The 23,112-nt window shown below is 41.3% G+C and overlaps 2 protein-coding genes across 2 annotated transcripts in view; both read left to right on the top strand.

The window, feature by feature from the left end:
* The first annotated feature begins 9,216 nt into the window (after window positions 1-9,216).
* Window positions 9,217-19,267, top strand: LOC116990291 (cartilage intermediate layer protein 1-like). The gene is made up of 6 exons (XM_033047798.1): window positions 9,217-9,266; window positions 17,109-17,138; window positions 18,026-18,059; window positions 18,156-18,176; window positions 18,742-18,922; window positions 19,030-19,267. The coding sequence occupies exons 2-6, from the start codon at window positions 17,121-17,123 to the stop codon at window positions 19,265-19,267; spliced, it is 492 nt and encodes a 163-aa protein (XP_032903689.1). The 5' UTR covers window positions 9,217-9,266; window positions 17,109-17,120.
* A 197-nt stretch (window positions 19,268-19,464) lies between these two features.
* The window catches only part of LOC116990378, an 86,967-nt gene continuing 83,319 nt past the window's right edge, over window positions 19,465-23,112 (top strand). Inside the window, exons 1-4 of the mRNA XM_033047995.1 lie at window positions 19,465-19,506; window positions 20,970-21,147; window positions 21,255-21,352; window positions 21,727-21,747. Coding sequence (XP_032903886.1) covers window positions 21,283-21,352; window positions 21,727-21,747 — 91 coding nt within the window. The 5' untranslated portion in view covers window positions 19,465-19,506; window positions 20,970-21,147; window positions 21,255-21,282. The remainder of the gene's footprint in view (window positions 19,507-20,969; window positions 21,148-21,254; window positions 21,353-21,726; window positions 21,748-23,112) is intronic.

Raw genomic sequence — 23,112 nt, 5'->3', positions numbered from 1 at the left:
AAAAGTTCTTTGGTAAAAATCTTCTCCTTATTTTCAGAATCATAATTTATTAACACAAACTGTTCCCCTACAACGTTGATTACACTGCGAGTCGGGTCGGGCCGGGTTACTGAAATGTATGAAAAAAAGGCCCAGGTTCTGCACCGTTGCGTACTACACGTCAGCTCATTGCATTTAGCAGGAGTGGTCTATATTGCTCCGATATAGAATCTTTGGTGATCAGCCTCGCAACTGTCGTGTCATCTGCAAATTTTATGATGGTGTTCGTGTTGTGGGTCGGTATGCAGTCATAGGTATAGAGGGAGTAGAGGAGGCGGCTCAGCACACAGCGTCGTGGAGCTCCTGTGCTGATTGTCAGTGGGCGAGTGGTGGGGTCCCATCCTGACTGACTGCGGCCGCTCCGTAAGGAAGTCATTTATCCATAGGCAGATGTTTTAACCATTGAACCATTGGATGGAGGATTCCTTCGATGACTAAAAGTATAGAATTGTAATATTGTTTCAGGTTGGCAGACAATTATTGGTTGATTGTTATCGAGGTCAGTCCTACAGAGGCTCACTATTTATAGGGATAATTAATATCTGTTGAATAAATGTCACATATCTCTGATTATGGGCTGAAGGGCCTGTTCCTAATCGAATAATAGATAACAAGACCACAAATAGCATAATAGATAACAAGACAGAACGTAGTGTAACGAAGTTTACTGATGTTTAGTTTAGTTTAGAGATACAGCACGGAAGCAGCCCTTATGGCCCACTGAGTCCACACCAACCAGTGATCCCTGCATATTAACACTATCCTACACACACTAGCATTATAAAAAATATTTTTTTGAACTAAGAATAGAAAGGAATCTGGGTGTGCCAGTTTATAGGAACTGTTTTGGAATATAAACATGCACATATAGCCCCAATTATGAAAATTAGTGGTATGTTGATATTTATTCAACGGATAATCCTGAGCGATGATTTCATACAATGTTTTGAAAAGGATTTGCAGTGTCAATTTTGAGAATTTTGAGAACTGCATCCTACAGCCTGAGAGCCAAGGATTAGCAATATAATATAAGATAATGGGATGACTATTCAATAATGAGGTGAGGGGAATTTTTTTGAGGCAGTTGGTTGTAATCTTTAGAATTGTCCACCTGAGAGAAATAGGCTTCTTGGCACCAAGGGAATCAAAATACATGAGGTTGCGGGAGAAAATAGACGAGATTCATCATCACAACGCATCTTGTTCACTAGTCAGATAGACAGAAAATGCTGCAGTAACTCAGCGGGACAGGCAGCATTTCTGGGAAGAAGGAACGAGACCTTCTTCAGATGTAAAGCAGGTTTAGTTTAGTTTTTAGTTTATTATTGTCACCTGTACCAAAGTACAATGAAAAGCTTTTGTTTTAGTTTGCATGCTATCCAGTCAAAGAAAATACGATACATGATTATTATCGTTAACATGAACTACTCCTATTTAGACTAGCCATCTCCACAAGGGTCTTCAAGAGTGCAACCATCACAAAGTATTTCATCATAGAGACATAGAAAATAGGTGCAGGAGTAGACCATTTGGCCCTTCGAGCCAGCACTGCCACTCAATATGATCATGGCTGATCATCCCGAATCAGTATCCCCATTCCTGCTTCCTCCCCATATCCCTTGGTTCCGTATCTTCATCATGTGCCAATGGTCATAATGAGCAGAAGCATAACAAAATAATCCATAACAAGAGAAAAACTACTAATGGAGGCAATATATTTGAACCCTGCATAGTGCCTTTCCTCCTGACCCAGAAACCCTCACCATCATCAACACAGCCCAAGTTAAAGCCGCTTGCGACCTAACATCGAGGAGTTGGCGGCCTTTGCTGGAGACCAACTTCGGGGAGCTCCACCGCGGAGCCTGCGGACTTACCATCACAGAGCTCGCGATCCCTGTCAGGATCGACTTTGGGGCTCCATCGGGGATGCCTGCGGACTTTAAGACCGTAAAGCTCACGTGAAGCCATTAACCTGTCGTTAATAACCTCAAGAAAATATTAAGTCTACGTGAGCCTGCTTCAGTTTCCTGGGTCCAACTCAGAGAGAAGTCTCCCCCCACCTTTCCAGGATTAATCACTCTGTTTATAATGATCTCTGCATTATGAAGTCCTCAACAGTGAACCCCATGGGCAATTACTACCAAAGTGTCTGCCCACACAGTCAGTACACCTCTCGTACACTTGTCTCCCGTACTAAGTCACACCCCCCCCCCCCCCCCCGCCCCCCTCCCCTACCTCCTCCCCCGCTCCCCCCCTCCCACCTTTCTCTCCCAACTCCGGTCCCGTCCTGACCCCCCTAAGAAAGGGCAGATGCTGGTTGACAAAAAGTGAACACACAGTGCTGGAGTAACACAAAGACACAGCAGAATTTTGGAAACGCCATCCCGTCACCTATTCCTTCTCTGCAGAGATGCTGACTGTCCCGCTGAGTTAAAGAGTTAAAGAGTGCCCATGGTAGACTCAAGAGTCACTACGGTAAACTCACGGGACACTACGTTCTTACAACGAGTTTAAATTTTTCAAATTTTAACTTCAAGAGTAAATTTGACTCGTGGAAATCTTTAAACATGTTTAAAGTTTTTCAAGAGTTAACAAGTTTCCCGGATACCTGCCGTTAGCGCCACGAGTCGCTAAGTTGCGTCCACGAGTTCCGACTTTCCCGCAACGTTAATTGTACGTGATTACCACGAGTTTAATTTGTTTTAAACTCGGGGTCACTCGTGGGTCAACTCGCACCGTGAGACAGGGGGTTAAGGGTGCAGTTCTGTGAGCAGATACAGTATGCTCATGGACTAAACAATTTTACTGTACAACAAAGTGTATTACATAACAGATTTTCTTACTTCCCTAAAACTCCAACTGCCTTATAATTATATTCCGCCCACCTATATTTTGTTGCATAACTGGTGAATCATTCCATACTTTGTTTATCATTGGTAACTAAAAGATAATGTCTACCTAATTGAGTGTTTATATGTTGTGCATCGTTACTAGATAATTACAATATCTCAAAGTCAGGTCCATTTCAAGTAAATATAATGGAATCTTGCACACCACCTAATCACATAACCTCGTGGGAGAGGGAAATGGGATAATCAGCTTCCATGATATTTCCCCTGACCCTTTACTTGTAAAAGGTGCAGAGGTTGAAGAAACCCATAATGATGGGAACAGAAGGAGACCTTTCATCCACTCACTGATATGCAACAAACAAATCACCGCTACTTTTATAAATTCCCTCAGAGTGCAATCTAATGGAAATTTGTTGATGTTGAAGAATTCCATTGGTCTGCTGCCCACTTTCTCCTGAACTCCAGATTTGATTCACCATTTTTCCGGTGTGGTAGGAATACCGTGATATGACGTGAAAATACTTCAGAGCACAAGTTCAGCCGACAAAAATACAGGTACAGACAAATGACTGCAGAACAATATATTCGTGTCTGGCATTTTCCTGATTCTTAAATATTTGTTTCCTATGTGCAAAATGGGGTTAGGGTCCAGTACTGCACTCGATGAGTTCTGATGAAGGTTCCAGATCTAAAAATGTAACCATTTCAATTTTCACTTGTGCTACCTGACCTGCTGAGTTTTTCCTTCATTTTCAGTTTTCATTCAGATTTTCAACCTGTGTTTATTTTATTTTTTAATTGCATGCAAGACTGACATTGTTTAATTCTTAAACCACGCTGGCATAACAAAACATCTTTGCACAGTTTTTTCTTCCCCAATTCTATAAGTAATAGAAAAAACACAATTGCTTTTGTCATCATCAACTTCCTTGCTGTCAGGTCAGGTTTGACAACATTGAGGCGTTAGATGGCAAAGTGATAAAAACAAAATGTTACAATGTCAGGAGGTAATAGCAGGAAATGGCCAAATTCATCACATAACTAACCAAATCTGTACACTGACTCGATTGTAATCATGTATTGTCTTTGACTGACTGGTTAGCACGCAACAAAAGCTTTTCACTGTATCTTTTCACGGTACACCTGACAATAAACTAAAACTGAACTGAACTGATCCAAATAAAAGTTTAAAAAAATATTTAATAATCAAAGGAGGCAAATTACCCAGCAATACAATGCTCACTGTTGACCCTATAACCTCTATAGTGTTTCAATTGACGGGTCAAACAAAAAGACTCTAAACCAAGGTTTAGTTTAGTTTAGTTTAGTACAACTTAATCTTTATTAACCTTCGCGTAACTTTAAACATGCATGCAAACAATTGACTTCTAATAACTTCTCATATACCTTTCTATTTCAACATCACTTCTTAAACTAAATCACAAAACTCATGACTTGGACTCATATGTATGAATGAATTGGCCAGATTCACTCTGATGGTAGGGGGTAGTCTACTCTGAGCTTCAAACTCAGGTCCCTCCTTCTTGCGATGGTTGTTCCCAGGTTGTCGCTCCTGATGCCCTCCTTTATACTACTTTTCCTTCCATCTTCGAATGGAAGCCTTTGTTCTAACACAAGGCTCTCATGGCTTTACAGTTAATCATTTCAAGCTGTCACTCCTCCAAGGGCTGAATAAACCAAACACATCTTTATTCCTTATCAGGCTAGAGAGTTATTAATTATGTTGCTTGTTCATATTTCCTTCTCATTATAGTTGTTTTAATCTTCTCAATCTAGTTGTATAGATTGCTATATTAAGAGGGAGTTAAATGTGGCCCTTGTGGCTAAAGGGATCAGGGGGTATGGAGAGAAGGCAGGTACAGGATACTGAGTTGGATGATCAGCCATGATCATATTGAATGGCGGTGAAGGCTCGAAGGGCCGAATGGCCTACTCCTGCACCTATTTTCTATGTTTTGCAATATGTCCGTTCCAGGCACCTTATCTTCTCAAGGCCGTACTGCCTTAGCCATGAAGTTACCTTCAACTCTGCTCCCACCAGATGTCAATGACGTGACTGTTTTCACTGCGCTTCTTTGTTCTCCTGGCTCCAGCGTTTCGCCCTGTCTGTCTCTAGCTAGTAACATCCTCCCAAAGCCTGTCGGGATACTTGACATCCAGTCCCAGGCTTTATCACAAAAGCATAATAAACCAGCTAATGATTGCTGCTCTTCAGTCAACTCTCAATCAGCAGCACCGATGGAAGATGGTGTTGAGCAACACTCACCTGCCAAGCTACCAACTCAGGCTCTGTTTGACTTGCACTAAAATTAGCTGAATTGTATCTTCACAACCCAGACTCACAGATGGACAAAAGAATGGTGCATAGAAATTAGATTTCATAGTCCTGGACAGACCTCATTTTGGGTCAGAACCCTTCTTTAGACTCAAGAAGACTCCAAGTGAAACATTGTGTGTCCATTTTCCTCCACAGATGTTGCCTGAGTAGTTGAGGTCCTCCAGCAGTCTGTTTTATTGCTCAGGTTAAGAATAAGGGGTAGGCCATTTAGGACTGAGATGAGGGGGCCCCCTGTGGGGGCAGAGAGATAGAATCCTCTGCACACAACGATGGCTCCTGCAATGAACCATGCTGTCCTGACCCCAGTTATGTCTGCAGGGATGAAACAGATCTGCGGTTCCACCCTCTAGTGATTTACCGGGACAGATTCTGTGTGCTGCTTCCAACTGAGTAGTTTGGCGATGCCAGGCGTCTTTTCCTGTGGTATTTGCTCCTCTGACGACCAGGAATACAAGAGGATGCACCAGAATGAAAGAGTCCCCTCCGGGGCAGCCATGGGAACTGGGCCTTCTAGTGACTGAACGTGAACAACAGTCAGAATATGAATGAAAATCAGACCATACGTATGGGACATGTGTGGTAATGTTGATTGATGAATCGTGATTACACCAGAACCCCACTCTTTAAAATAATGTCATTGTACCTCTTGCATTCATATGAGAGGCAGAGAGCGCTTTTGTACCTAAAAGACAGCACTTCTGACAGAACAGTACTTACTCAATGTGATCAAGTGTTTGTATTAAAATTTCAATTCACTGCCTTCTGACTAGGATACTTTTTTTCTACAGAGCAGCAGTTCACATCTAGCTTAATGTACTTTCTAGTTACTCTTGCAATAAGGTTAGGCGGCCTATTAATTTGTGCAATAATTCCAGTTGGGGTTGCCAAAGTATTTCATCTATTTGAAGGTTGTCCAATTTCTTAAACAATGCATTTGCTTTGAAGTGGCGATGTTGATGTGAATTTAATTTGCCAGTGGGCGAATGCCTGGGTAAATACTTACTCATAATTAAGAAGCTTCTCCCAGAAATATGTTTGCCATTGTAACTTTGCTGAAGGAATTGCAAGAATCAACATTTGAAAAACAAACTTAAAAATAATGAAAAGACATTTTATGTATCTGAGCTGTCAAAGAATACCTAGAGTGACACACATAGTAGAGCTACTGCCTCACAGTTCCAGAGGCCCAGGTTTACGTTGAGTTCGGGTGCTGGCTATGTGAAGTTTGCATGTTCTCCCTGTGATTTCATAAGTTTCTTCATAAGGATGTTCTGGATTCCTCTTATATCACAAAGATGCGAGGGTTGGTAGGTTAATGGGAAACATCGAAAATAGGTGCAGGAGTAGGCCATTCGGCCCTTCGAGCAAACACCGCCATTCAATATGATCATGGTTGATCATTCAAAATCAGTACCCCGTTCCTGCTTTCTACCCATCACCCCTGATTCTATTAGCCCTAAGAGCCATATCTACCTCTCTATTGAATACATCCAGTGAATTGGCCTCCACTGCAGAGATTTCCACATATTCACAACTCTCTGGGTGAAAATGTCTTTCCTCATCTCAGTCCTAAATGGCCTACCCTTTATTCTTAAACAATGACCGTGGGTTCTGGACTCCCACATCGGGAACATTTTTCCTGCATCTAGCATTGACCACTGTACATTGCGTAGTAGAATCTGGAGCAATTAGTAGGAAAAAGGGACAAATAAAGAATTAGTATAGGATTAGTGTGAATTGGTACTTGATAGTCAGTATGGCCTCAATAGGGCGAGGAGTCTTTTTCCATGCTGTATGTCTCTGGTGTGCACTCCTATGCTTAGAGCAGTGTTCTGTCAAAATGTATTGTGATTATTTTGTTGCTTGACATTAAAATCCACCACATCCTTGTCCTACGTGTATCAGAGTTCCTTTGCAAAGTTTATCATCATTGTGCCTAAATATTACATTTGCTTGATTGATTATTGATTATATCTTTAATAATCCTTTACAGGAAATTACAGTGCCACGACAGCTTCAAGACAGACATAACACCACACATTTCCTCAAATGGCTTCCATACTTAACAAGTTAAAATACAAGTTAAAATACAAGTTAAAATACAATTAATTTAAAAAAAGGTGCAGTTATTTATGCGCATTATATAACCTTATAGCAGCTGGTAAACAGGACTTCCTATGTCTCTCAGTTTTGCACATTGGTGCAATCAGCCTCTGACTGAAGATGCTGCTCTTGATCACCTTCAGGGCATGGAGTGGGTGAGTGGGGTTGGTCATTATTGAACCCAGTTTGTTCAGAGTTCTGGCCTCTGCCACCTGCTGGACCGTTCGTTGCTCAGCCCCGACCACTGAGCCGGCCTTCCTGATTAGCTTGTCCAGTCTGTTTTTGTCCGCTATGCAGGCGCCATCTCCCCAACAGGCCACAGCAAAAAACAGAGCACTGGCCACCACTGAATGGTAGACACTGCACAGTATAGGTATGTTGCAAAGCCTACCTGAAGCGTTGCTGAAAATCTGTCGCTGCGGGTGTGCGCGATTTTGGCGCCGTTTAGAGGGGGGCGGGTTTAAAACGCGATTTTCTCTAGGCTGTTCAAATCGAAGATGTTCAGCCTAGTTAATTATTAACGAAAAATCGCTGGAAGACCCCGTCGCAAAAGCTATTATTAGTTTTAAAGGCCTTGGATAATAGTTATAGTAGTTTAAAAGTCAATCTCTAAACCCGCGACCACCGACAGCCGTCAGGGTCTCATAGAGCAAACCACAGAAGGTATGTAGCTTATTTTTACATTAAAAAGGGCTTCTTAAGATCCCTTTATACAAAGTTTAATATTGCGAGTAGCTCATTTTGGGCCCATTATATCCCGCAGTATTTTTCTGGGCATTTGAGGGCACAAATCTAGCGCAATGTGAACGTTCTAAACCAGCGCGTTCACAGGATCCCACTAGAAAGCTGATTTAAAATGGACTTTAATTTACAGCAATTAAACACTAAATTCCTTCCATTTGGCCTATAAATTAATGTAAATGAGATTTAAAAATCATGTTTTATTGTGAATTATTTATGAATATTATTTGCACACTTAGGCTATTTAAAAATGTTAATCATTTATTAAGAAATGGATAGATGTTTAGATCTAGTAATTGAAGTTTGAAATTAGCTACACTTGGGTAACTAACTAATTATATGCTTTAATTTCAGGTCATCCAAGTAAGATTATTTTATATTTGTTTCAGAATGGTTCAATCTATGATAACTGAAAATTTCATTCAGTTCTCTTAATTTTTAAGAAAGTTATGGGCTTTTGACTGTCCACGATCACAGCTTTTTTGTTACGTCCATAGAAAATCAATAGGGAACAAGATGCTAATTTCCGAGTATGAAAATGGCCATAACATTTTAAATACATGAGATATGAAAGTGAATTAGGTGTCAAATTAAACTTCTTTTTATGCTTTATCTGATGGGATAAATTACAGACTTGATTTTTTAAATCTCAAAATTTTGTAACATTGCTACACAGTAGGGATTGGCAGATGTTAAATGACCTCAGATTCCTTAAAAAATACAGTCGGCTTTGTCCCTTCCTGTACACCGCCTCCATATGACACTTCCAGTTCAGCTCACTGTCAAGCTGCACCCCAAGGTACCTGTGGTTAGCGACCACCTCCACCTCAGTGCCCTTAATGGTGATTGGTGTTGCTTGAGTCCTCCTCCTCCCCCTCCTGAAGTCAATTTGTTCCATTTGTTACTTTCTCCTGCATTCTTTTCTGAATAAATTAACTGTCAGAGAGAAAATGTAGAGTTCAGTGCAGATTGCAACATCTGACTGTCAAACAATTTCCTCCTACTTCAATTATTATGAAATTTAAGGTAAAATATTTACATAATAATGTCTTTTTGAACACCACCCATTTCCAGCTATTGGTTGCCTGAATATATAAAACGGGTAACAGGGTGCTGATAGATGTCACACAGTGATGCTGTCATGTTATCCTGTCCATAGCTGACTCCCACAGGTAAGGTCTTAAACATTATTTTTCAATAAGAAACAGGAGTTGTTGACCAAGCCCCATAAAGTAAGATGGGAGTGAATAGGGAAGATAGGGTAAGAGGAGAAACAATGTTGTTAAGCTTGGCGTTTAAGAGTATCCTAATTGAGAAATGTTCTTTCATTCTTCCCTTTCTTCTAACTCAGTAACTTAGGATGGAAGATAATTTGCTTTCTCTCCAACTACCTATGCAGGGTGAGGCCAATGTGGAAAGGAAGCACAGATTTGTTCATAAATCAGGCGGATGGGTTGTTTGTTTGTGAGGTGGTCTACTCCTTTCACTCCTCATGTCGGGTGTCTGTATTCTCCATTTATTAAATATTAAAGAATAAAGAGATGCATGGAGACTATATGTAGGAATTTACGGGCCGCCAGATGGAGGTTCTTATTTTCTCTAACTTTTTTTGCCAGCAGTTATTGCTCATCCTAATTGCTCTTGTAAAGGGGTTGGTGAATCAGTGCAGACCTCCCAGTGATGGTGCTCCCACAGTCTTGTGGGCGGGAGGGAGTTCCAGGATTTAAACCCAGGAAATTCAGGGAATTAGCAACCAGTATTAAATGCCTGAATTATGTAACGTTGGGAACATTTTAGGAGAGAGGTGGTTCATTCTTCAGGTTGAAAGGGAGGTCTTTCACAGAATGCAAATGAACATTTTGTTTTTTAAATCCCACCTCAGCATAAGCATCTCATGCTGGATATTCGAGGCAGAGCCAAGATTGAAACTAATTCGAATTTTGTAGTTACAACTATTGTTATAAAAACTGAAAACACCACATTTAAGACATTTCTATCCTACTTGCAGCTTAAGCTTATTATGGGGGTTACGTGTTTGAAAAGCAGCGTGTACATCAAAAAGCGCAAAAATCAAACGTTTACCAGGCATCGCACACAGCTACGTTGCCAGGCATAAATTTGAGTGTGTTATTCCGAAAGTAGAAATACATAAATTAAACTTTGGTAGTAATTAGACAGGCATTATTCTATGAATGCGTAAATCATGCATAAGTAAAATGCAAGGTGCCCGTATTTGGAAAGAGCCACTAACGTCACGATCTTATATTATGATGTTTACAAGCAGCATTATTGGGTTTGCTGGTATCTCTATTGCAGGCACTTGGCAAGGTCCCACATGGTAAGCTTGTCCAGGATGTTATGTCACATGGGATCCAAGGCGGTTGTTGACAGAGGGTTGTGGTGAAAGGATGTTTTTACTGATTTGAAGTATGTGACTAGTGGTATACAACAGGGAATGGTTTCAAGGTTTCAAGATCAATTCATTGTCACATGTACCAATTAAGATACAGTGAAATTCAAATTACCATACAGCCATACTTTTAAAAAAAGCAATAAGACACATAAAAATCAACATAAATATTCACCACAGTGGCTTTCCCACATTCCTCACTGTGACGGAAGGCAATAACGTCCAATTTTCTTCCTCTTTTATTCTCCCGTGGTCGAGGCAGTCGAACCATCTGCAGTCGGGGCGATCGAAGCTCCCGCAGCCGGCGGTCGAAGCCCCTGTGTCGGGGCGATCGAAGCTCCAGTTTTGGGGTGGTCAAAGCTCCTGCGGCTTGGAGTTCCCGAAGTCGGTCTCTAACCAGAGACCGCAAACTCCGCGATGTTGAAGTCCGTAGACACCCATGGTTGGAGCCCCAAAGATGATTCCCGATGGGGATTGCGGGCTCCGTGATGTTAAGTCCGCAGGCTCCCGCGGTGGAGCTCTCGAAGTCGGTCTCTAGCAAAGGCCGCCAACTCGTCGATGTTAGGCCACAATGCGGACAGAGATACGATACGGAAAAAAATCGCATCTCCGTCAATGTAAGAGATTGGAAATAGTTTCCCCCAACTCCCTCCCCCTAGCCCCCCACATAAAACAAGCTAAAGATCACAAAACAACATACATTTAACACATACTATCAAACAACAAAGAAGGAAGGGGCAGCCATTGCTGGCGCCACCCGATGGTGTAGACCTTTCATGTTTGTGATATATATTAAAGAGTTGGGTACTAATATTGGAGATATGAATAATACGTTTGCAGATGACATGAAAATTATTGGTGCGGTAGATCTTGACAAATGTAGGGTGATGCATTTTTAGGAAATCAAATAAGGTTAGAACAAACAGTAAGGCACTGAGAAATGTTGATAAACAAAAAAAAACCTAGGAGCCCAAGGCCATAGTGCCGTGAAAGTGGAACACAGATCTTCTTGCGTATGGTGTGCACAGCCTAAAGTTGTCGGACAACATGTTCTATTTGATCTTATTTGATTGTGCACACCAGGTTGATTGCATTCGTTGAAACAGGGCGGAGCCACATGAAGGTTGCAATCTCACATGCCTAGAACACAGATGAAGATGGCATATGACATTTTTTACTTCATAGATTAGGACACAGAATGTAAGAGTTGCAATGTTGCAACTTTAATAAACTGGTTCGGCTGCACTTAAGGGTGTCGTGAGCATTTCTGGTCACCATAACTATATGAAGGACATGATTGCACTGAAGCGAGTGCAGACAAGATTCACCTGAATGTTGCTTGGATTGGATGTCTTTAGTTATGGGGAGGGTTCGGAAAGGCTGGGCTTGTTATCCCTGGAGCGACGGAGGCTGATGAATGTCTTGATAGAAGTATATAAGATAATGAATGATGTAGATTAGGTAGATAGTCTGAATATTTTCCCATGGTAGGGATATCAAAAGCAAGCTTTCATCAGAGGGCGGTGAATGTGGAATTCTTTGCCACAAAGGGCTGTGGAGGCCAAGCCAATGGATATTGTTCAGGAAGAGATAAATAGATTCTTGATTAGTACAGGTGTAAGGGATTATAGGGAGAAGGCAGGATTATGGGGAGAAGGCAGGAGAATGGGGTTAGAAGGGAGAGATAGATTAGCCATGATTGAACGGGGAGTAGACTTGATGGGCCGAATAGCCTGGTTCTGCTCCTATCATTAATGGCCTTATGACTTAAGTAACAAAGATTTAAGGTGAAAGGAAGAAGTTTTAAAGGGATTTGAGAGGTAGGTTTTTTAAACGGGGATTGGTTGATATCTGGAACTCCCTGCCAGAGGAGGTGGCAAAATCAGATACAATCATTGCATTTAAGAGGCATTCACCTGAATGTTGCTTGGATTGGGCTAATGCTTTGAAGGATACGATGCTAATGCATGCAAATGGGATTAATGTACATGGGCAAAAAGGTCAACATTTATATATGGTGGGCAAAAGGCCCATTTCTGTGCTGTACAACTCTATGACTCTATTGTACAGTATCCAGCAGTCAGCCTCACAACTGCAATCATGGCAGCTAACCTTTCAAAATACAACTACACAACACAAGAGGCACAGTTCCCACCACTGGACAATGTTACTTCCTCAAGAAAGAATGTGCAACCATTGAACAGGAATTCTGCTCACAGGGGCTTGGAGAGGGACATAGATAGACGCAATGAGTGGGTTACTGTGCAAAAGAGTCACATGTCCACAGTAGCTATGATACCAATCACTTATACTCACATGGACCTCAGGCGTGTAATTACAGTTGCAATAATCAGATGTCAGTTGAACTCCCATTAGGATTATTTTCTTCTCTTGTTCTGCATTTAAATCACTTCAGATTATATTCCACTCAGTTCAATGGTATACATTTCATTTGTAAAACACGACCAGGAGTTGATTGCAGCTCCGTCCTGTTCTGCCACATTAATTATTTTACTAAAGCCAGCGATGCCCTGCAAACTATTGAGGTAAACATGTCTAAGATCAATAAATCCATCAGATGAACAATACCATGTTTCTGGTTAATGTTTGCCACGCACAGAGAAGTAAAAATAAATAAAAATATAAATAAGATGAGCCAATATCACAGATGGACAACTGGTACAGACTGAGAAGTCAAGTTGAAGGAAGGAACTGCAGATGCTAGTTTATACCGAAGATAGACACAAAATGCTGGAGTAACTCAGTGGGACAGGCAGCATCTCTGGATAGAAGAAATGGCCAATGTTTCAGGTTGTGACTCTTCTTCTGACGGGAAGCTTGTGTAAAACAATTAGAACTAGTATCAGTGGAGACACAATGAACTGCAGATGCTGGAATCTTGAGAAAAACATCAAACTGCTGGAGGAATTCAGTGGGTGAGGCAACATCTGTGGAGGCATATGGGCAGACAATATTTCGTGTTGGAACTTGTTTTCAAGGTTGATTCATTCAGTCTCAACCCTGAATGTCATCTGACTATTTCCCTCCACAGTTGTTGCCTGACCTGTTAAGTTGCTCTCAAACTAGTGTCTGTTCCTGGTTTCCTCTCACTGGCACTTATGTAAAAAATTCTGTACTCAGTCCTTAGTGTAATCAAAGCAATTTGTAATTTCCAGAACTACAACCTAGAGAAGTCAAGTTACCTGTTGGTGTAAAATATTGACTCCAGAAGGCTGCACATGCCCAGACTGAAAATAAGGTTGTGTGAGCAGCATACGTCCTGGCAAGTGGAGAGTATTCATTATACTCCTCACATCATCTGCAGATATTGAAAGGCCTTAGGCTGTTATGTAGGTAACTCACCTCCGGATATCCTGCTGCTGGCCTGCTCTCAGACTAATGCAGATATTCCCCCACTTACGTAAGAGTTATGTTCTGTGAACCCTTGCGCAAGTCAGATTTTATGCATGTCATAAGGTCATAAGTAATAGGAGCAGAATTAGGCCACCAGAAGAATTCTTCTTCTGAAGAAGTGTTTCGACCCGAAACGTAGCCTATTCCTTCTCTCCATAGATGCTGCCTCACCCGCTGAGTTCCTCGTGGCTCCTTTGATGCTATTTATTGCAGTGGTTGAGCTGAACATTCTGAATAAAATAATTTCATACCTATAAAATGATATAAGAGTCATAGACTTGTACATCATGGGATCTGTTCTTTCTGCCCACCTTGTCCAAATTGGAATATTAATCATTTGCGTACAATTGGCCTATAACTTTCCAAACCCTTTGTATCCATATATCTGCCCATATCTATATTACTAAAAGTCTAATCTTGACCGCTTTTGACTCGCTGTGCTGTGATTTCCGAGAGAACGCTGCCACCTACGGCCGTCATTTTTGGCAATCTCGCTCAGAGCCCCCCTCCGCCTTCCGGGACCAGAGGATTTTTCCCATCGATAAAAAATCAGAGAGACATTAATGTGTTTTTATTAATTGCCATTCTCTTTGCTGCCCCTGCTGGTGGGAGGGGGGAGGGACTATAAAACCCGGAAGTGGTGTGCCTCACTCAGTCTCTGCAAGATTGAGGAAGCCAGAGGGTCACGTCTCTCTGAGCTCTGAATAACACTGAACACATGTCAATTCAACTGTGAGTCCCCTTAATCTGGTTTGAAAATGAAAATATGGTTGGTTTGAAGTAAAAAGGCACTGCCTGCAAATGGTGGTTTGGGTGCTTTGGGTTGAAGTAAAAAGGCACTGCCTGCAAATGGTGGTTTGGGTGCTTTGGCTTGAATTTAAAAGGCACTACTACAAATGGTGGTTTGGGTGCTTTGGCTTGAAGTTAAAAGGCACTACTGCAAATGGTGGTTTGGGTGGTTTGGGTAACTTCCTGTTTGCACTGTATATTGATTTTAGATAAAACGCTACCACTTACGGGTGTGATTTTTGGTCATCTTACTCAGCTCCCTCCACTCAGCAGGTGCAGAGGATTCTTCCCATCAATGAAAAATAAAAGTGTTATTAGTGTTTAAAATTTTTTGAGAATCTCTCTCCTGTCAATCACGCCATGAAGGCCACACCTTTTCCAGTGGGAGGGGGAGCGGTTATAAAACCCGGAAGTGTGGGTGTGGCTCAGTCTCTGCATGATGGGGGAGGGAGAGGTCACGACTCTGTCTGAGTTGTGAATCAACTGAACAAATTGAATGTCTACTGAACTGTGAGTTTGGAGTTTTGTGTGGTTTTATGGTGGTTTCACCCTGCTTGAAATGGTATGAAACTGCATTTGAATGTGGTGGCCTTGAACCCTGCATGAAATGGTATGAAACTGCATTTGAATGTGGTGGCGTTGCGCCCTGCATGAAATGGTATGAAGCTGCATTTGAATTTGGTGGCCTTGCACCCTGCTTGAAATGGTATTAAACTGCTCTTGAATTTGGTGGCCTTGATCCCTGCTTGAAGTGGAATGAAACTGCACTTGAATTTGGCGGCCTTGCACCCTGCTTGAAATGGTAGGAAAATGGATTTGAATTTGGTGGCCTTGCTCCCTGCTTGAAATGGAATTTCAAGGAATAGCCATGCGTCAACTGCCAGCCCACCAGTCGTGAGTGAGCTGCCAGCACATCAGGCTTGTGGGACTGAGCTGCCACCCCAAAAACCCATACCAGCCCTCCAGAAAGCCCCCCCACTGGCCACCAATATTGGAATTGGTGGAGAGGTGGAATATTGCGTCGGGGGACCAGCCCTGCTGTGTGAACATGGGATCCAACGGGTCCCACTTAGTCTAGCATCTTTTAAAAGTCGTAATTATATCTCTTCTATTGCTTTCTTTGGCACCTTATTATAGATACAGACTTCCCTTTGAATGAAAAAGTTGCCCCTGAGATTACTCTTAAATCTCTCCTTTTATCTGAAGCCTATGTCCTCTAGATTTAGTATCCTCAACTCTGGGAAAAAGATTGTGAGCATTCACATTATCCATGTCCCTCATGGTCTTCTACATCTCAATCAGCCTCTTACATTCCAAAGAAAAAAGTCCCAGCCTATCCAACCTTTCCCTATAACTTAAGCCTGGAAGTCCAGATAACATTCTGGTGCATCTCATCTGCACCCTTTCCAACTTACTTGCTATAAAATGATGACAGCCAACGTGGTTTATTGATTTTATTGCTGTGTATCTGAGGAAACAACTTTGGACAAATACATAGATAGGGAAGGTTTAGAGGGATATGGGCCAGGTTCAGGCATACAAGACAAGCTCAGATAGACACCTTGGTCCACATGGACAGGTTGGGCCTGTTTCCATGCGGTATAACTCTACGACTCCAAAAGAGTTTTGCCAGAGAAGTGCACTATCAAATATCTGAGCTGAATGCAATAAAAACATAGAACATAGAAATAGGTTGTCATTCGGCCCTTCGAGCCTGCACCGCCATTCAATGTGATCATGGCTGATCATCCAACTCAGTATCCTGTACCTGCCTTCTCTTCATACCCCCTGATCCCTTTAGCCACAAGGGCCACATCTAACTCCCTCTTAAATATAGCCAATGAACTGGCCTCAACTATCTTCTGTGGCAGAGAATTCCACAGATTCACCACTCTCTGTGTGAAAAATGTTTTCCTCATCTCGGTCCTAAAAGATGTCCCCCTTATCCTTAAACTGTGACCTCTTGTAGTAAGTAATAAGTAAGAACTCCTCAGAATCTGAGTGCACTAATGCTTGGCGAAGTTGGGTTTCGAATAGTAGGTCCAAGTAATCATATCCACGTGATGGCTCCTATTGACCCAGGAGATGGTGCAGAGGGAAGCAGGTACAATAAGGTACAGTTTAAAACCTACCTGTTATTATGAGGGGCTGATCAAAAGTGTTTCATTCTATTGAGAAATTGCACAGAATTATTTTTTGCAAATATTCAAGGTAAGGAAATTTCACTGAGGGGAAATATGATGCATGGGCTTATTATTGGCCAGCAGGAGCTGTATTAAAATATTGCATATTGTTACAAGTTATTACCACAGGTTACACATTTTTATGTAGATATTTTTCTTAATGCATTTTATGGTTTGTTTGCATTTCTTGGGTCATAATTGTAAGTTTTGTTTTCCAGAATTTGAACAGAATGGTTAAAGCATTTTTGGTAAGTTTATCAATGTTCAGTCAAGAGAGACAAAGGTAAAACGTTCATTTTCTATCTACTGTTTCTTCAGCAGCTACTTACAAGGAGGAAACATTTCCCCAAAGTTTTGGATTGGAGTCAAGAGGATTATAGGGGATAGGCACAAAATGCTGGAGTAAATCAGTGGGACAGGCAGCATCTCTGGAGGGAAGGAATGGGTGACGTTTCGGGTCGAGAGCCTTCTTGTAGGGGATGTCAGGAAGAACTCTTCCCACAAGAGCGTCATTGAAAACTGGAATGCACTGCCTGGGATGGTGGTGGAGGCAGAGACACGTACAACAATTCAGAAGTATCTAAATGGACAGTTGAATCACTATGGCACATGGACCAAGTGGTGGTAAATGGGATGAGTAGCGTTAGATATTTGATGGTTGGTGTGGATATGGTGAGCCAAAGTGCCTCTTGTTGTATGACTCGACACTGCATGACAATAAAATGTTGAGGACAAAGGGAGGGTGCAATACCACGAGCCTACAGTAGAGTAACTTTTATTCAACAATGATTGGGATGAGTAATTATTTCCCAGGTCACTTTTTTTGAAATGTATATCAATTTAATTTATTAAATTATTACTCAAGATATCTGAAAGAGATGGGAAAATTGCAACAAATTATTATTGCAAAACAATGAGATGCATGTCTGTTTGTAGTTTCTTTGGTTGTTTGTTTGTTGTCTTTTTGCACAAAGTCCACGAGCATTGCCACTTTTCATTTCACTGCACATCTCGTATGTGTATGTGACGAATAAACTTGACTTGACTTGACTTGATTTGGATACTTTCACTTGCATTTATTTACAAGACAGGTATATTGAGATGCAGCTTTACTAATATCTTTGTTTGATCCTAGGTATTTATAACTATTGTCAAACTCTGCACCAACAGTAAGTATTACCGTTTGCATTAGATCATTTACAAACTTTTAAAAATTAATTCTGAGAACCATTCAAATGATAATTATAACAATTGTTTGCTTTTAGATCATGTTACTGGATTTCGCAGTGAGTATATCCTTTCCATTCTAAATAGAGCAAATTTTCACTCCAACATCAAAGCTCCATAATGCTTCAACCAGTGTGTCCTATATATTAATCAACTTAAAGAAATGCCACAACAGAATAACATATGGTCACACACTACTTTCCTTATTTTGCATTTATTATCAATTTTGATTGTTAACCGGTTTTGCAAACCATCGATCGGGCTGGTCCAATATGAAATAGTTCAAAGGGCCCCTATAGACACAAACTGGGACCTAACATGAGCTGGTAATTTACTACACATGGAGTTGATTGATGACGACAGATGTGATTGTGTCTGGATCAGTTAGGAAGGTAAGAGGTAACATAAAGTGGGCAAGAAAAATAAAGTGATGGGCAGAACAGGTAAACGGGTGGAGGGGGTTGGAGCCAGTTTTCTTCTACAAGAGTTTGTGATGCGTTTGAAGGGAGATTTTGCTACGTGTAAGCTATGCCGGTCAACGTCTGCAGCTGTTCTGTCACAAAGCTTTCAGGTCTATCAGATCAAGTGTTTAAATTTAATTTACTTTTTCCTTTGTCTCTTCAGAAGAAGTCTGTTGCAAAACTGAGTGGTTTGACCGTGATGACCCATCAGGAAATGGAGATTATGAACTCCTCGCCGATCTGCAAAAGGAAAATCCTGGCCGCATCTGCACTAAACCAATTGCCTGTGAGGTAGAAACCACAAAAGGGGTTCCGGCCTCACAGACTGGAGAGAACTTCGCCAGGTACAACATATAGCTGGCCATATTATTCCACTTCTATTATTTTATTCAAAGAGCATCAATAGTTTTAGCAACTACTTTATCTCACCTCTCTACATTCTGATCAACAGTTGCAACGCTTCTACTGGGTTCTTTTGTGTGAACAAAAACCAACGTGATGGCTCATGTCAAGATTACAGAATACGATTCCACTGCCCTGATTCATATTGTGAGTATGATGCAATTGTAAAACTTATTTTGTTAATATTAGCTCCAGAAGAAGATTATGACACTGACATAATTGCAGCTCACCTATTACTCAGCCATCTTCTTCCGGTCCCTATATTTGGTGATTTTCTTAATTTCTAATAATTAATGCGTCCCGACCTTAAACATTCCTCCGTCTTTAACAGTCCCTTGGGTTGGAGGGTGACTTGCCTCCTCTCTGCCACTGTAGTGTCTGAAGTGGTTGACGAGGTCAACATGCGGTGTGCAGACTCTTCCATAAAATGGGCAAATATTGGATGACAGTGATTAATTCTGAGCATGTCTCAAATAATAACTGAATTGTTTGTTTCTCCTTTTAGGTGGTGTTACCGAACCTCCTGGTGAGTATATCGCTCCCATTATAAAGAGGGCAATGTTTACAGTAATATGAAAGCTCTTATGAGTTGCATCCAGTATGTTTTAATGTCCGCTACATAATAAACAAGTTAAAAAAAACTGCCACAACAGATTATAAGTGCTTCAGTGCGACTGAACCTCAAGAGTTGCTTGTAATTATCAGCTTGTTAAGGAAATAAAATGTGTCCATGCCATGGAGGGAATGCGAAACAGATTCACGGGATAGGTAACAGAAATTGTGATTTAGCCACATGAGAAGAAATTGCAATGACTAGGAATACAAGGTACAGCAGATACTGGATTACAAAATAAGAAATAAAGTGCTGGAATAACAGATCATGTCAGGCATCATCTCTGGGATCATGAATAGGTGATGTTTCGATTCGGGACCCATCTTCAGACTAGAACCTTTTCTCTAATGATTGCAGAATGGAAAGTCATCTCTGTCCCTTTGGACTCCAGGTACATGCACCACTGTCTCAGCATGAGAGGAAGATGTTTTGGGATTAAAATACGATGTTGTTTCATTCAGAAGGTGGTGTATTTTTGTCATTCTTCATTCCAGAGAGCATTCGAGGACATTCAGAAGTGATTGGTAGTTTTCTGGACGTTAAAGAATATGTTGATAGTGCTGGATAATGGACCTGAAATAGAAGATTGCTAGTTCAAATGGCCATATGTCTGACTCCTGCTCCTAATTCTTACTTTCTTTTCTGATATTCTGATTTATTTGTTAGAAGGTAACTAGAGTACTCATAAAAACTTCATGTGTGGTGTTAATTCATCGTAAAGGCCTGTCATTTCTGTGATCATCTTTTCCCCTCTCTTGAACAAAGGAGTAACTTCTGCGTTTCTCCGGTCCTCTGACATCACTTGTTCACTTGAGGAAAGTGACTCACTTAAGAGTAATTTGAGTATTCTGCCAGGCGTGATTCAGGATTGCAGAAGGTGGGATTGTCACGAGGAGGACCAGGAAACTAGACATGGATTTTGTAGAAATTCTGGGACATGGTATCAGGCTGGTAATTTATAAAGTTGGGATTTTATTGAGGAGAGAGTGATGGCGATTGATGTGAAGGAGTGAGGACCAATGGCAGCAGTGAGAGGAAATATTGTTCATGTAAGTTGTGCCCAACAAGGTTAACAAAACTAATCATCCTGCCACTTTTACTGGTTGCATCCCCTTGTTGGCCCCTCCTCCAAAGCCAACAATGGACCATGTGGGTTCTTCGGCCATTAGTGCAGGCTCTGATTTGTTCTGTACCTTTTCATACCTCTAATTTCTCTTTCCCTTGACTGAGAGTCTGAAGAAGGGTCTCGTCATGAAACATAATCTATTCCTTTCCTCTAGAGATGCTACCTCCACAGCTAATTTGTTCCAGCATTTTGTGTCAATCCATTAGACCCAATGTTCACTTTGAATCTACTTTCGCTTTCTGCTCTTCAGTGGGGAATTGCAAAACTCCGTGGTTTGACCGTGATAACCCATCAGGAATTGGAGATTATGAAATATTCCCCCATCTGCGAAATGAAAATCCCGGTCAGATCTGCACGGATCCAATCGCCTGTGAGGTGGAGACAACATCAGGGATTCCGGCCTCACAGTCTGGAGAGAACATTGCCAGGTACAAAATATAGCCGGCCATAATATTGCACTTTTATTATTTCATTCAAAGAGCATCAGTAGTTTTATCAACTACTTTATCATATGTCCCTACATTCTACTCAACAGTTGCAACGTTTCTACTGGATTCTTTTGTATGAACAGCAACCAACGTGATGGCTCATGTCAAGATTACAGAATACGATTCACCTGCCCCGATTCCTTTTGTGAGTATGAGGCGATTGTAAAATATCATTTGTGAATATTAGCTGCTGAATTATGAGTGGAGCTGATTATAACACAGACTGTAATAACTACTCACCTTTTGCTTAGCCACCCTCTTCCTGTCCCTCTGTTTGCTGATTTCCAGATTTTCCAATAGTAATTTCATCCCCATCTTAAACACTCCTCCTTCTTTGAAAGTCCCTTTGGATGGAGGGTGGCATGCCTCTTCTCTGGTTCTATGAGTTCTGTTGTGGTTGATGAGGCCAACGTGTGGTGTGCAGACTCTTGCACAGATGGGGCAGATATTTGCTGACAATCTTTAAATCTGAACATGTTTCAAACGATAATTAACTGAATTGTTTGTTTCTCCTTTTAGGTGGTGTTACCGAACCTCCTGGTGAGTATATCGCTCCCATTATAAAGAGGGCAATGTTAACAGTAATATGAAAACTCTTATGAACTTCATCCAGTATGTTTTAATGTCCGCTACATAATAACCAGGTTAAAACACTGCCATAACAGATTATAGGCGCTTCAGGGCGACTGAACCTCAAGAGTTGCTTGTAGTTTTCAGTTTATTAAGGAAACAAAATGTGTCCATGCCATGGAGGGAATGCGAAACAGATTCATGGGATAGGTGACAGAAATTGTGATTTAGCCACATGAGAAGAAATTGCAAAGATTAGGAATACAAAGTACAGCAGATATTGGATTACAAAATAAGAAATAAAGTGCTGGAATAACAGATCATGTCAGGCATCATCTCTGGGATCATGAATAGGTAATGTTTCGATTCGGGACCCATCTTCAGACTAGAACCTTTTTCTCTAATGATTGTAGAATGGAAAGTCATCTCTGTCCCTTTGGACTCCAGGTACATGCACCACTGTCTCAGCATGAGAGGAAGATATTTTGGGATTAAAATACGATAAATTGATTCACTCATAAGGTGGTGAATTTTTGTCATTCTTCCTTCCAGAGAGCATTCGAGGACATTCAGAAGTGATTGTTAGTTTTCTGGTCATAAAAGTTGATAGTGCTGGTAAAAGGACCTGAAGTGGACGATTGCTGGTTCACATGGCCATATCTCTGACTCCTGCTCCTAATTCTTACTTTCTTTTCTGATATTCTGATTTATTTGTTAGAAGGTAACTAGAGTACTCATAAAAACTTCATGTGTGGTGTTAATTCATCGTAAAGGCCAGTCATTTCTGTGATCATCTTTTCCCCTCTCTTGAACAAAGGAGTAACTTCTGCGTTTCTCCGGTCCTCTGACATCACTTGTTCACTTGAGGAAAGTGACTCACTTAAGAGTCATTTGAGTATTCTGCCAGGCATGATTCCGGATTGCAGAAGGTGGGATTGTCACGAGGAGGGCCAGGAAAACTAGACATGGATTTTGTAGAAATTCTGGGACATGGTATCAGGCTGGTAATTTATAAAGTTGGGATTTTATTGAGGAGAGAGTGATGGCGATTGATGTGAAGGAGTGAGGACCAATGGCAGCAGTGAGAGGAAACAGTCACCAACATCAGCAAATATGGGGCAAGAAGAAATAAGTGAAGTGATGGGCAGAACAGTGAACAAGGTGGAGGGAGCTGGAACCAGGTCTCATGTACTTGAGTATGTGATGCATTCTGAAGAGAAATATTGTTCATGTAAGTTGTGCCCAACAAGGTTAACAAAACTAATCATCCTGCTACTTTTACTGGTTGTATCCCCTTGTTGTCCCCTCCTCCAAAGCCAACAATGGACCATGTGG

This window comes from Amblyraja radiata, chromosome 31 (genome assembly GCF_010909765.2).
Source record: "Amblyraja radiata isolate CabotCenter1 chromosome 31, sAmbRad1.1.pri, whole genome shotgun sequence".
Taxonomy (NCBI): Eukaryota; Metazoa; Chordata; class Chondrichthyes; order Rajiformes; family Rajidae; genus Amblyraja; species Amblyraja radiata.
This window is presented reverse-complemented; position numbering and strand designations above follow the sequence as displayed.